The following is a 13,496-nucleotide window of genomic DNA, read 5'->3' on the forward strand; positions in this document are numbered from 1 at the left end:
AAAGTATATTTATGTACTAAACAAATTGAATTAGAAGGTTTTAATTCACACCTTGAGGCATTTGAGGTTAATATAAACAAAAATATATTAAATAACTGCTTGATCTTAGGTATCGATGAATTTAGTGGCCCTCCTATAAATATTAATGAAGTATCATCAGGCAAATTGATGATTCGCCTTAAAGAATTTTATTAAACTTAAATTATTATACCTAATTTAGTAATTTGTACATATGTATATATATATTTTTTTTTTATTTATTAAGAAACAAAATGAATAATAATACTGCAATTGGTAATGATTCAGATTTAGCCTTAGTTAATGATTTTTGGAACTGCAGTAATTCAAATGTAAGTATATGTTTACTTTTTGTATGTAAATTTTAACAAACTTACATGATTATGTACCATTAAAGGAATTTTAAATATTACTACTGTAATATTATTATTATAATTTTTCTGTTTTAATATCTTATGTTCATAATATAATTATATACAAATATCAAATACTAATATAAAATTGACGGTGCATGTGTAGGATAGTTTTAGGGACGAAAATGTTCAGGAATCGACCAATCCTCAATTTTTAAATGTACCTACACTGGAGGGATATCAATATCCAGTTGATGACATGGTACCCCTTCATGATTTACTCACTAATTGGGGCTTAGGGTTTCTTTTTCAAACTTTACTAGGTGAGTACCTGTTACATTTTTATTTATTACATGATTAAACTAAAAAATATAAAATTAAAATATCTTTTTGTTTAGATGAACTTATCTGTATGAAAGGTATAATAATTATGGAAGCTGATCAAGCTTATGAACTTCTAAAACATTTTCCGTTAGGGATAAGACTGTTGTTTGTATATAATTTTAAAAAATGGCAAAAAACTCAAGAAAATGATATAAAGTCTACCAACACACCACAGTTGAATTTAAAAGCCTCTACTAATCAACCTATTCAATATCATCATCAAAATAATATTAATAATATAAGTATAAATTTAAGAGAAGTATTAAATTCATCAAACACTGGTTTAATGATACTTCAATATTATAAGTCAAACCAAAAATTGAATGACGGTATAAGATCAATGTTAGTAGATACTGTAATTAACTGGGTCATCACTAAAAAGATAAACATGTCTGTGAACCTGGCAGAACAGTTGGCAAATCAATTAGTGTCTATATTTCCTACAGAAGTGAAAGTAAATAACTATTATTTAATATTACCTAAAATTTTTAAGTACAATCTGTTTTGGCTATTTACAGGATTTGTATTTTATGAAGCACGATTCAAATAAAAACCCTAAGGGAAAATTATACGCTAAATATTATAATTCTATAAGGCTTCTTAAGACAACAGGTTTAGTGGCAACAAAGTTGACTTCTAGAAATCAAGAAAAACATAGTGGCCGTAAGCATTGCACAGAGTTTGGTAAGATTATATAGAACATTTTAAATTGTTAGTTGAATTGGTATTACAAATATGTTGCAAAAGTATATATAATTATTCAAAAACACTACCTTTATTAATTTAACTACAAAATCAAACCTCTACAGTTAGTCGTTCAAAAATGTTTCTTTAGCTTATTTAAGTGCAGTGCCTTTTCAATTTTGTACCTAATTTGATGCATTTGTATTACACTTTTCAACTTACTGATTTATTATATTTTGCAATAATATTATAAACTACTCAAATGTAAAGAAACTAGAAACCTTATTCTTGACCTTACCCTAAGTTTTAAATACTGATTTTTTTTCTTTTACTGTTATTAGAGCCGGAACAGAGTGTTCAATATGCAGTTGATGAAATAAAAAACAATAATAATTTTTCAAATTTTAATGATTTGGAAAAGTTGTGGAAGGAAACTGTTAATTACCGACTCAATTCCATTCAAAACACTAATTCTACAAAAGAAATAATGGGAATGTGGAAGCCTTACACATTGCCTTATGGGTTTAGATTAGTAAGTTCAATCAAATTTTTTACCAATTTCACTTATATAATATATACAAACCCATTAATTACAAATAAAAATGTTATATGATATACTTATTATAGGTTGACATTGATTTTAAAAAATTGTATCCAGAATGCCCAGACTTTATTAATTCTTATGAACAAAAACACATCAAGGTTAAGGAACTCTTCGAAATAAAAATAAAAGATAGTTCTAGTAGAAAATTATTTGAAGAATACAAAAATTCTTCCTGCATCACAGAAAGTAATTATATTTATTGTTACTACTGTACAAAATTACTACACTATTTACATCAAATTATAAGTTAATCGTGAATTACTATAATTAATCCCATAGGCGGAGATTCTATATGAAATATTGAAGGGGGCTCAAATATTAGATGCCAAACAGACCCGTAGGGACAATTTTTACATTAAATCATTCATCAAAATCGTGGGAGATTTTCGTTATCACAATATCTTAAATGCTTACAAAAAAAAAAATGGCTTCATTACTTAAAACTTTAGTCTTACCTTTTTCAATACATAATACTGAAAGTTCTTTAAATTCTTTTTGTTGTATAGATGTTCTTAGCCATGTTTTTATTTCCCTCATACTAGAAAAACTTCTTTCACATATAGCAGAACTAATAGATTATGTTAAAGCAAGTTGTATCATTTTATAAAAATTAGGAAATACTTGAGGTGAAATATTTTTTTTAGTATATAAATTCACTACCTAACCTTAGTTATAGTCTTTAAGGACCAGACTCTAAATCACCCATGTCTAAATCCGAATCGTCGACAACTTATACTTCAAGTTGATCACTGATCAGTAGTATCTCTCGGTATCTCTTCAGTTGTTTTTGATTTAAATTTAAATATTTCAAACATATTTGAACTAAATTATTTATTAAAAATCTAAATCACAATCTCAAAAGAAATGTATTCCCAAGAACATCAAACAATAAGTAAAATAAAATTAAGTACAAAATAGTCAATACGGTTACGCACAAAGGTTACGGAATTACTGTACGAATAGGTACATTTCATTCAATCATGATAAACGTTACAACAGGTCATTAATTATTATCGCTTCTCGATAAATAACAAATATTAGAAATGAAATGATATTTCCCCCATCTATAAATAGAACAGTACCTGTAATAATATGTTATTATATATTAATGGCCAATTGGTACAAAATATGTACAATATAAACACAATATAATTAATAATTATTTATTATTACAATAATTACATTAATATTATTTTTACAATATTTTATGTTGTGAATTGTAACTTAATTGTTCGGTATATTACCGTAAAAAAATAAATTGGTATTGGGTCTTACCCCCCTGATCTCCGCCTATGATTAATCCTAATTCCATTGGACCCTATCCACGCTTACCTCTAAAGATAATTGTTATTATTGATTTAAATTATATAAAATTCTACAAATTACATTTTTGTTTATAGGTGGAAAAAATACAGTTTTTTTTTATTTACTACATTCCATATTTGTACCTACTTCTAAGAAAGTAACAAGGGATGGTAATGGGAAAAAAAATCAAATTAAATACTCAATTAGAGATTCCCAAGATACATTTTTTGTATTCAAAAATACAATTGGCGAAATTGAAGAATATATTTTGCATCTTGGAAATGAAAATATGCCTATTCAACCATTCATTCTTCTCGTTGGTACTCCATTAAACCATAAAGAAATTATTGTTTATTTTGATTCCATAAAGTATAGAATGTTTAATATTTTATCTGCAATTGACATATGTTTTAAGATTTTTCATCTTTTTAACTTGGAATATCCACCTGCCAGCAGTATTGTATGGACATTTATACAAAAATATTTTTACTGTTTTAATACAAAATATGACAAACCTTACCATACTTTGAGCCAATTTTTGTCAGATATAAACAATTAAATTAAATACTTTTATTTTCTTTCTTTTATTCGACCATTAAAATCATACTGGCATACATAATTCTTGCCACTATTCTCTGTATATTGACAAAATATGTCAACCAGGATCTAACTAGATTCTTTCTACATTATTATAAATTATCATATTATCTTTATTAACTATTACTCTTAGAGTTATATTTTAAGCTGTATGTATTTTTTTTAAATATAGATTTATAGATTACACATACGTTTTATTGCTTAAATATAATAATATATACAAATGTTGTTACTTCGTTAGCTAAAAATTTGCGTTACTTTTATATTACAATTTGAATTTTTTTTTTAATTATTAATTTATACAACATAAGTGATTTGTAGATATTGTTTTGATTTAATTAAGTTTCATATGTTACACATGCATTTTTTTTATTTGAATTAAATAATATAAATGTTAGTTAAAAATTTGTTACTTTTATATTATTATTTGAATTTTTTTTAATTACTTTTATTTCAGATGTAAATTTTTACATCATAAATTATTTAAAAATATTGTTTTGAATTAATTTTATACATTAATTTTTTTGTTTGAACTATAAATATTGTGTTACTTTTATACTACAATTTGAATTTTTTTTAATTACTTTTATTTCAGATGTAAATTTTTACATTATAAATTATTTAAAGATATTGTTTTGAATTAATTTTATACATTATACATTAATTTTTTTGTTTGAACTATAAATATTATGTTACTTTTATACTACAATTTGATATTTTTTTTTTTTTAATTACTTTTATTTTAAATGTAAATTTTTACAACACAAATTATATAATTATATTGTTTTGTTTTTTAGTTATGTTTTTAATTAAGTGATTCAATGAGATTGTTTTGTATTAATTTATATGAATTTAATAAAATACATTTTACATTAACTTAAGTCTAATCATTTTGAAAATTTACAAATCAATAAATTGAAGATTAACAATTAAAATTATTGAAACAATAATAATTTTGTTGATTCAACAATGATATTTGTGGTATTAAAAAAGATTTTTGTCTTGACAAGAATATATATAATTTTTATTATAAGATGTGTATGTTAAATTAACAATTAAAATTGCTAGAAAAATTATAATTTTGTTGGTTCAACAATGTTATTTGTAGTATTTAAAAACGTTATTGTATTGGCAACAAAACATAATTGTCACTATGACTATCATTATGATTATGATAAGAAATATATTATTATTTCAACCATAAATATTGTTGAATTGACAATTTGACTCATTGGTATTATAAATTCAAGACTGTTATTTTCAACAACATGGTTTATTAATTTCACAATAAAACTTTGTTGGCTCTATACTGACAATGTTATTATCAAATCTACGTACATTATTATCAATATGATTCCAGTTTTTTTTTCAGTGAGTGGTTTCTTTTTTGAACATAAGTCTATTTATCCTTTAATTTTTACCCAAATTTTATGAAATTATATTTTTCTGATAGACCATTTTATGACGAATAAATACATATGATTTTTGTCATAGTACTATAGTTATTTTATTTTTTTAATTACTACGAACCATAATAATTTGTGACGATCCAAATTAACGTCATTTTCACCCCATAATTTCGGTCTTAGGGTTGATAAAAATTTTCCAACGGTAAAATATGAGTAAGAATACCATTCCGAACATTTAAAAAAAAAAATCAAGTCGATATGTGCAATATTAAAGAAAATAGGTTTTCATAGATTTTCGTTAAGTCCAGGCTGCTTACACATAGCTGTGAATACGTTGTTTTTTAACTTTGCGCACCAAATGTAGTATAAAAAACTGTATTTCTCAACTAAACTATATAAATTTATATTTTTCTGATAGATTATATCACGCTGAATCTTTATATCTACTAAACTTACCTTAACTTCAAATATTTTCGCAGAAATCACATTTTGAACGTAAATATTTGGCATATTTTCATCGTTTTAGAGTTATTTTTTGTTTGAACATAAGCCTATAAAACTTTTATTTCTTACCTAAACTTTATGAAGTTGTAATTTTCTGATAGACCAGGTCATGACGGTTAAGAAAATATATCATTTGTCATAGTACGATTACTTCAAAAATATTTTAAGTACATAAGCACATTGCACATAATAATTTTTATTATAACTCTACCTATCAGGAAAAAATAACATCATAGACTTGTGAAAAATATTTAAGTTTTTAGAGCGTTATGTTTAAAAAGTAGATGGTAAAATTACCGTTTATGAGTAAAATCAAAGGTTTTTTTATGTTCAAAAAATGATTTCTTCCAAAATATTCTAAGTACAAATTGCAAATAATTATTTTTATAATATTACCTTCTATCTGGTTAGGTTATCGAGGTAATTAAAAATATTAAGAGGATTTGATTTGAGTTGACTTGTTTCCTGTTACATTATAAAAAAACTGTCCGAAGCCTTACAATTACAGACGAATTTTTTTATAATGCTACAGGATTAGGTTTTAATTAATTTATGTATTTTATTATAAATGTATTGTATATATTAGATTATTACATTTTTTGCATTTCGTTACATTTATGTCAGGCAACTGTTTAATCTTTATTTGTTGTAAAAAATTAGTGATCATTTTTCTTCGATGCATTACTTCTCTTGATACTTCAAATGTATTATAATATACTGCTGAAATAAGCAAACAATTAATATTGATATTCAATAAATTTTAATGCACAACATTATTTAAAAGTAATATTTATATTATATATTTTCTCCAAACCCTTTATAAAATGTAAAAATTAAGCTAAGATTTACAGAAAAAAATTAAATATAATTATTACCTTGGTTTTGCTTCATCTTTTCCTCCGTTGTATAATTACTATAAACTGGAATTGGTGGAGGTGGTATGTCATAACACTCTAATGAAAAAACCAAATAAGTTATATTAATATTCATTAAATTGTATTGCCCAATATTGGTTAAAAGAATATTTATATTATATATTTCTCTGAACCCTAAATAAAATGTAAAAAATTAAGCTAAGATTTACAGAAAAAAAATTAAATATAATAAATAATTGAGTTTTTCGAATTAATATTTTCTTTATTCGGTATGAGTTGAGGCTTATTTGATATTTTACTTAAAGGTTCAATAATAGGTTTTAATGTCTCAGACATTAATTGCTGAACATTATATGAACCGGTTTTTAATGCTATATATTTACGTTTTATACTTTCCTTAGCTTTAACGACTTCATCTAATACAGTAGTTGCTTCCGTCATGATTAAGTTTTAAATGATAATATTTATTATTGTATACCGCCTTATATAACCACATATGTATCAAATCCAAATCTATAACGTCCGTTATCACGTTCGCTATCTTTACAAACAACAACAAATGCGAATCTGTCACGATTCCAGCACGTCACACAAAAATGTTTAAATTGTATATATGACATATCACCTGAACAGTGTTCGTTGTAAATATGTTTTAAATTGGTTTCATCTTGTTTGAATAATACTAATAAATTAGCATTATCACGTATCAACTGTTTAGGTACTTTTGAATAACTCTGAGCCAGATAAAATATATCTATTTTATTGTGACGACCTCGAGAAAAGTATTCCCTTATTACGTTTTGTTGTTCGCCTATAACATCGTCCAAGATAAAAATAGAATTTGGTAAGACTTGCTCGGGTGGAATCACTTTATCATTCTCAAAAAATGTATACATGTTAATACCATCAATACTGTCAATTATACGTTTTAGTAATTTATATTTAGGTTGTTCCAGCGTCTTGGAGTATATGTAAACGTTTTCAAAACGTAACCCGTTTTCGTCAACGAGTAGAAAATACATCAGATTGGTTTTTCCACATCCCGAGCTCCCAAGCACTAACGACCTTATCGTATTTGGAAAAAGCATACCATGTCTAAGCTGAATGGTATCAGGGGTATCAATGTTATAAATTCGAATTTTTTTCTCTTGTTCGATAAATCGCATTTTTTAACTTTTAGCTATAAATATAGATGTATTGTCAGTGAAAGCGTCACACGATGTCTCACGTTCGTAAGCGGAACAACAATAAGGGCTCTGGTCTTATTAACTCTGTTATTAATCATTTACCTGTGGAATTACATTTACCAGGCTATAGGTAAGTCAATATGATATATTATTATTATTATTATTATTATTATTAAAATCTGATCTAAATCATATATATACATATATATTTGTTATAGATTTGCTGGCCCTGGAACCAAATTAAAAGAAAGATTAGCACGTGGAGAACGTGGGATAAACAGTCTTGATGAGTTGGCCAGAGCTCACGATATAGCATACGAAGAAAGTAATTCTCTCGCCGATAGACATAGAGCGGACGAAATATTGGAAAATCAGGCGTGGGAGGTGTTTAAATCTAAAAACACAGGTATTAAGGAAAAAGCGGCGTCTTGGTTGGTTACTACAGCCATGAAAGTCAAACGTAAGATGGGTGCTGGTTGCGGATTTAAACAAATTGTTTCGGCTGCTAAAAATTCGATCAAAAATAAAATGAATGAAAATAATATAACTAAATTAGTAAGAACATGTCTGTCATCTGCGAAAAAATTTAAAAAATCTATAAATAAGAAGACTAAAACTCCAAGAATTATACCAGTACCAAAAAAGGGTGGTGTTTTACCTTTAATACCTATTTTTGCTGGTTTATCAGCATTAGGCGCGCTTACCGGAGGTGTCGGCAATATAGTAAAAGTAGTGAACGAATTAAATTCTGGTAAAAGCACTCCTATTCATTTAGGTAAAGGTTTATATCTAACACCTCACAAGGGCGGTTCTTATAAAATCGTAAAAGGAAAAGGTTTATACCTAGCACCATACAAGGGCGGATCAGTTAAGAAATCTATATCAAAAAACTAATTTCCACGTTACCCGATAGAGCGTTGTACGATTATGAGATTATAAAATATGTCGACATGTTGAAAATTCCTCATTTCATTGGAGTATTTTCTAGAGACAGGTTGCCTTTACGACCAAAATATAAAGAGTCGGCTATAGTTAATTTAGACATCGACAAAGGTACAGGTACTCATTGGGTAGCGTATAAGAAAATCGGAAATCATGTTAAATATTTTGATAGCTACGGAAACTTAACCCCTCCGCTAGAATTACTGAAATATTTCAACGGTTGTAGTATCGAATATAATTACGAGAAACAACAGAAATATAATACAACACTGTGAAAAAAACACTTAGCGGTAAATGTAAAATAATAGCGGTAAATGTAAACGGTAAAATAATTGTTTGGAGACTTTAAAAACATAGAGCGAATATTATAAAACGTTGTAGGTACATGTGATGTCTAGAACACACTGATTCTAAATCATTGCCCGATACAGTATCTTGAGATTTTTTTAAGGTCTGATACCATTTCTTAATGGATTCTGATATCATTATGAATATCTGTTATTCACTAATAAGCAAATTAAATTATTGGTTATTAATGTGTTATTCAATAAGAGGTATGATAACATTTCGTGGGAAGGTTCTGATTTCGTTGTATTTTATTCACTAATAGGTATTTTAATTTGTTGTTGTTAAATATAATATCTAAGAATCTACAGGATAAATGTGTAATTGATAACTGATAATATTGATAATAATATTAAATAATATATGTTGCTCACATAACGGATCGGATGGTGGTGGGGAGGTGGGGGTTAATACACAAAATATGTATCAGTCGCGTGATGAGTAGACGGGTTCAGGTGGAGGGGTAAATATACAAAATATGTATCGGTCACGTGATGAGTAGTCGGGTTCAGGTGGAGGGGTAAATATACAAAATATGTATCGGTCACGTGATGAGTAGACGGGTTCAGGTGGTGTATGAGGTGGGGTGGGGTAAATATACGTCGCGTACGTGTGTGATCGGGCGGCGGCGAGGACGAGGATGAGTAAAGACTAGGATGAGGGGCAGCAGGGCAGCAAGGGCAGCGGGGCAGCAAGGGCAGCAAGGGCAGCCATCAGAACATACCTTTTCATACTACTGATATCACTACCTTACTGTTTAGACTTTCAATCCTCAACGACCATAAATTAACCTGTTACAGATCAGATTTGAAAGAATACAATTAACGTAGGACTATACCTTCACCGTTTAAGCCTTAAATCGTCAACGACCATAAATTAACCGGTTACAGATCGGATTCAAGGAGTAAGGTAGAATTGTGTGACTACTCAAACAAAACATATAATCTTACAGGTCGGAAACACTTTTATTAAAACAAAACAAACATAAAATAATAATAAAACACTGACAAGTCCAGATGGGTAGCCCGATCGTTTCACATATAAACGTACGATCGTAGTACTAGCGTTCTCGCCTAAACACTCAGCGACCCCCGGACTCTCCTGTGCCTGCGCGTACGGCGGTGTTATATATAGAATATAATTGTCGCCTCAGCACATTTTGCTTCCTCGGCCCGACCTATGCTAGCAATTTATAATAAAAATATTCCCACTTATATTACATATGTATTAAATAATTTTATTCCGATGACTGTCTACAATATACGACAACGACGGACAACTATTTTAATACCATCGTCATGTGTATAATCATAAGCTAATCCCAAACTTTGAACTTTACGCCAAATAGATTGCCCAAAGTGAAATAAACACCCTTTTATGGGTTTATCAGAACCAAATCACTGCTGAATAGAGACGATCATTCCAATTTCAAAATCTATTTGGAAACTCTAATCCATTTTTTAATGCCACTTCTTTTATTATTTCAAACATTCTTGAATAATTTGATGTACTTTTATTGGGCAATAATGCGTAAGCCTAAAAAATGTATTCTATTTTCAGATTTATTCGTTATTTTAAATAAAATTTTAAAATAAAATAATAATTACGAGAGGTATCATCAATCCTACAACAAAGCAGTGTAAGGTATAAATTTGTGTAGATAATTTCGGCGCTGATTTAAAGTGCCATCCATAAAAACTATATTACTAGAACAAAGACGACGTAAAAATCCTTTTGTACCAAATATAACGATTTTATTATCCGTGCCATCACATCCTGTGATAATATTATTATGTATTAGTAATAGTATATAAATAAATAATTTAAATAATTTAGTATAAATACCTAAACGAAAATCTTTTCCGTCGTTCGTTGATCGCCAGTGACCTTCAACATTTAATTCAGACAGCTTTTTGGGTAACGTTGGCATTAATTTCATACGTTTTCTGTATGCCGAACTTTTTACACTAGTATAAATTAGTATAGCGTCATTTACTTCGGCATCCGTAGAACCTTCTGTCCTGAAGCCATAATTAATCTTCGGATTTCATTAAATTTCTGTTATAGTTTTTGTGGGATTTATTACCACTTCGTCCTATATTGTTAAGTTATAACAGGTTAAAACTCGAACTTTAAATGGTTATAAAAAAATGTGACTATAATATGTATTTTTAATATTTTTCAACTGTGTATAAAAATTCGTGAAAAAAATTTTATAAATTAAAACAAACTCACTTTAAACTTATTCCGAAAACCGCGTTCAGCCAATTGGATGTCGGCGAATCGGATCTGAATCGTCACTACGCCGATGTATTAAATGTTAATAACACAATATCACATTATTCTCAAGCTGCCTTGAAGATGCCAACATAGGGTTGTCGATAAGAATTCGTTTGTAAAACGGAACAATCAATTTTGAATACCTCCGGGAAAATATGTTCGGGTGTGTTTATAAAATAAAATATCGCGTCAGCTGCTATATGATACCTACTAGTTAAGATTTAACTAAATTTATTGGAATCATAAAAATAGATTTCACTTTTAAATACAACGGAAAAACTACTGGCCACTGCTCTCCCTCACCTATCTTCTGTCATAACACGTAAGTAACAAGTACCTAAATAAAATAAATTTCTAATACCTAAAACTCGATGAATAGTTTAATTCCTTATTATTTTTTTATACAAATCAAAATAAAATTCAAAGTGAAAACAAAATCCAAATTGAAAAATATTTTCTATAGATTTTATGTTCCAACTGATTAGGTAAAGGTAGTGTTCAGTTTTGAAGAGAAAAAAAATAAGATTAATATCAACATTTTTATTTAGCTTTTTATGATTCGCTTTTATACCTACTGAGTGAAAAATTATTTATCCAGAATAACTTAATTTTTTTTACAAACTTCAAATAATTTATCAAGGCTATAAATAGCTCAAAAATAGTCAAAATATTTTGAAAATATCATCGTACGTCATGAGACTTAATAAAATAAATATTTGGTGAAAATATCAAGTGTCTACGGTCGTTTGGTTTTTAGTTGTAGGTTACATAAAAAAAATCGATTCTTTTAAAAATCGTATATGCGTAAAAATTACCATTTTTTTCACTTTTTTTATTATTCAAGATGCTTTCAAAATTTAATTAATACTTTATTATTTAATTTATTTAATTTATTATGTCATAATGGGAAATTTTCTGCCGGAACCCTTTTTAAGTACGAGTATGTAACTAATTTCGGACTAATTTCTAACTGTACTAAAATTTGGTCGTCTGTTTCTAAAATGTTTACCCCCTCACTGATCTTAAAAAACAAAATCCATTCCCTAGTTTCTCATAAATCTGGTTGCTAAAGTAAAATCTAGTGAAAATCAATTATTGCAGTTTCAAGTGTTTCAACTGTTAAAAAGTTATTTAATTTTTAAATTTCTCATTTTGTATTTAATTTGAATTACATATCCAAAAGGAAAATTATGAACGTCAAAATATTATGTGAACTTTTCGTATATAAATATAAATATATACGACACATAGCCATATTATCAAGACCAAATACAGACAAAGATCGTTCAGTTTCGTGGAGGCGGCCAATATGACAGCGGGTGGCCATATATTGTTGTGAAAACGTATAGGCATGCATTGCTGTAAAACTTAGTTTTGGGTGGTCTCCGGTTCTTGGTAACAACAATCATTTGAAATACACAATTGAGCCCACGGGGCACAAAATTATACAATGAATGTATTGTCTGTTGAACGGAGACTTACTGGTCGACCAGCTGTCATTCCAGGAGGTTATTTTTAAGAGCCTCAATCAATATTTAATACTGTTTACAATAAAAATAAAAATGATATATAGTATACAAATTTGGCACAGGTTTTTATTTTGCACCTTCGTTGAAATGCGTTTTATTTTTGATATTATTGAATATTTTTTTATTTTTAAACCATGCATATTTGCACCATATAAACCGTTCTTTTAACGATTCTCAATTACCTATATTATAGTATATAGTTCCACCGAGGCACTAAATCATATAGATATAATAACAGTTAATAGGTAGGTAATTTTTAATATTTTGTATTTGATAAAACACCTATTATTATTTTACGGCTATATAACATTTAATAGGTAGTAGTAACACTGCATTAAATATTAATATTTACACAAAATAGGTTCAATGTATTCAAATAAATATATATTTTAATACATAATATATTTGGTATATATTTATGTATGAACCAATTTTAAATTTTTTTTTTACTTTTGTCCACTTTTTTAACATCTTGATTTT

At 27.6% G+C, this 13,496-nt stretch overlaps 1 protein-coding gene and 1 pseudogene across 1 annotated transcript; one reads left to right on the forward strand and one right to left on the reverse strand.

Moving 5' to 3' along the window:
* Positions 1 to 630: 630 nt before the first annotated feature.
* On the forward strand, positions 631 to 3,907 carry LOC149061768 (uncharacterized). The gene is made up of 6 exons (XM_089217927.1): positions 631 to 694; positions 770 to 1,209; positions 1,274 to 1,439; positions 1,781 to 1,971; positions 2,067 to 2,229; positions 3,444 to 3,907. Exons 1-6 carry the CDS (start codon positions 631 to 633, stop codon positions 3,905 to 3,907), a joined length of 1,488 nt encoding a protein of 495 aa, XP_089074053.1.
* A 6,553-nt stretch (positions 3,908 to 10,460) lies between these two features.
* LOC149061769 (uncharacterized) lies at positions 10,461 to 12,987 on the reverse strand (annotated as a pseudogene).
* Positions 12,988 to 13,496: the final 509 nt, after the last annotated feature.

Source organism: Diuraphis noxia, unplaced genomic scaffold, assembly GCF_037042655.1.
Source record: "Diuraphis noxia isolate RWA-SAM2 unplaced genomic scaffold, SU_Dnox_SAM2 contig0001, whole genome shotgun sequence".
In the NCBI taxonomy this organism is placed as follows: domain Eukaryota; kingdom Metazoa; phylum Arthropoda; class Insecta; order Hemiptera; family Aphididae; genus Diuraphis; species Diuraphis noxia.

Bases quoted from the DNA above. Each gene is read 5' to 3' on its own strand.
- LOC149061768 (XM_089217927.1), top strand. From the start codon at position 631: ATGGTACCCCTTCATGATTTACTCACTAATTGGGGCTTAGGGTTTCTT. The intron at 695-769 runs GTGAGTACCTGT...CTTTTTGTTTAG, and splicing joins TCTTTTTCAAACTTTACTAG to ATGAACTTATCTGTATGAAA. The intron at 2,230-3,443 runs GTAATTATATTT...TTTTGTTTATAG, and splicing joins TTCTTCCTGCATCACAGAAA to GTGGAAAAAATACAGTTTTT.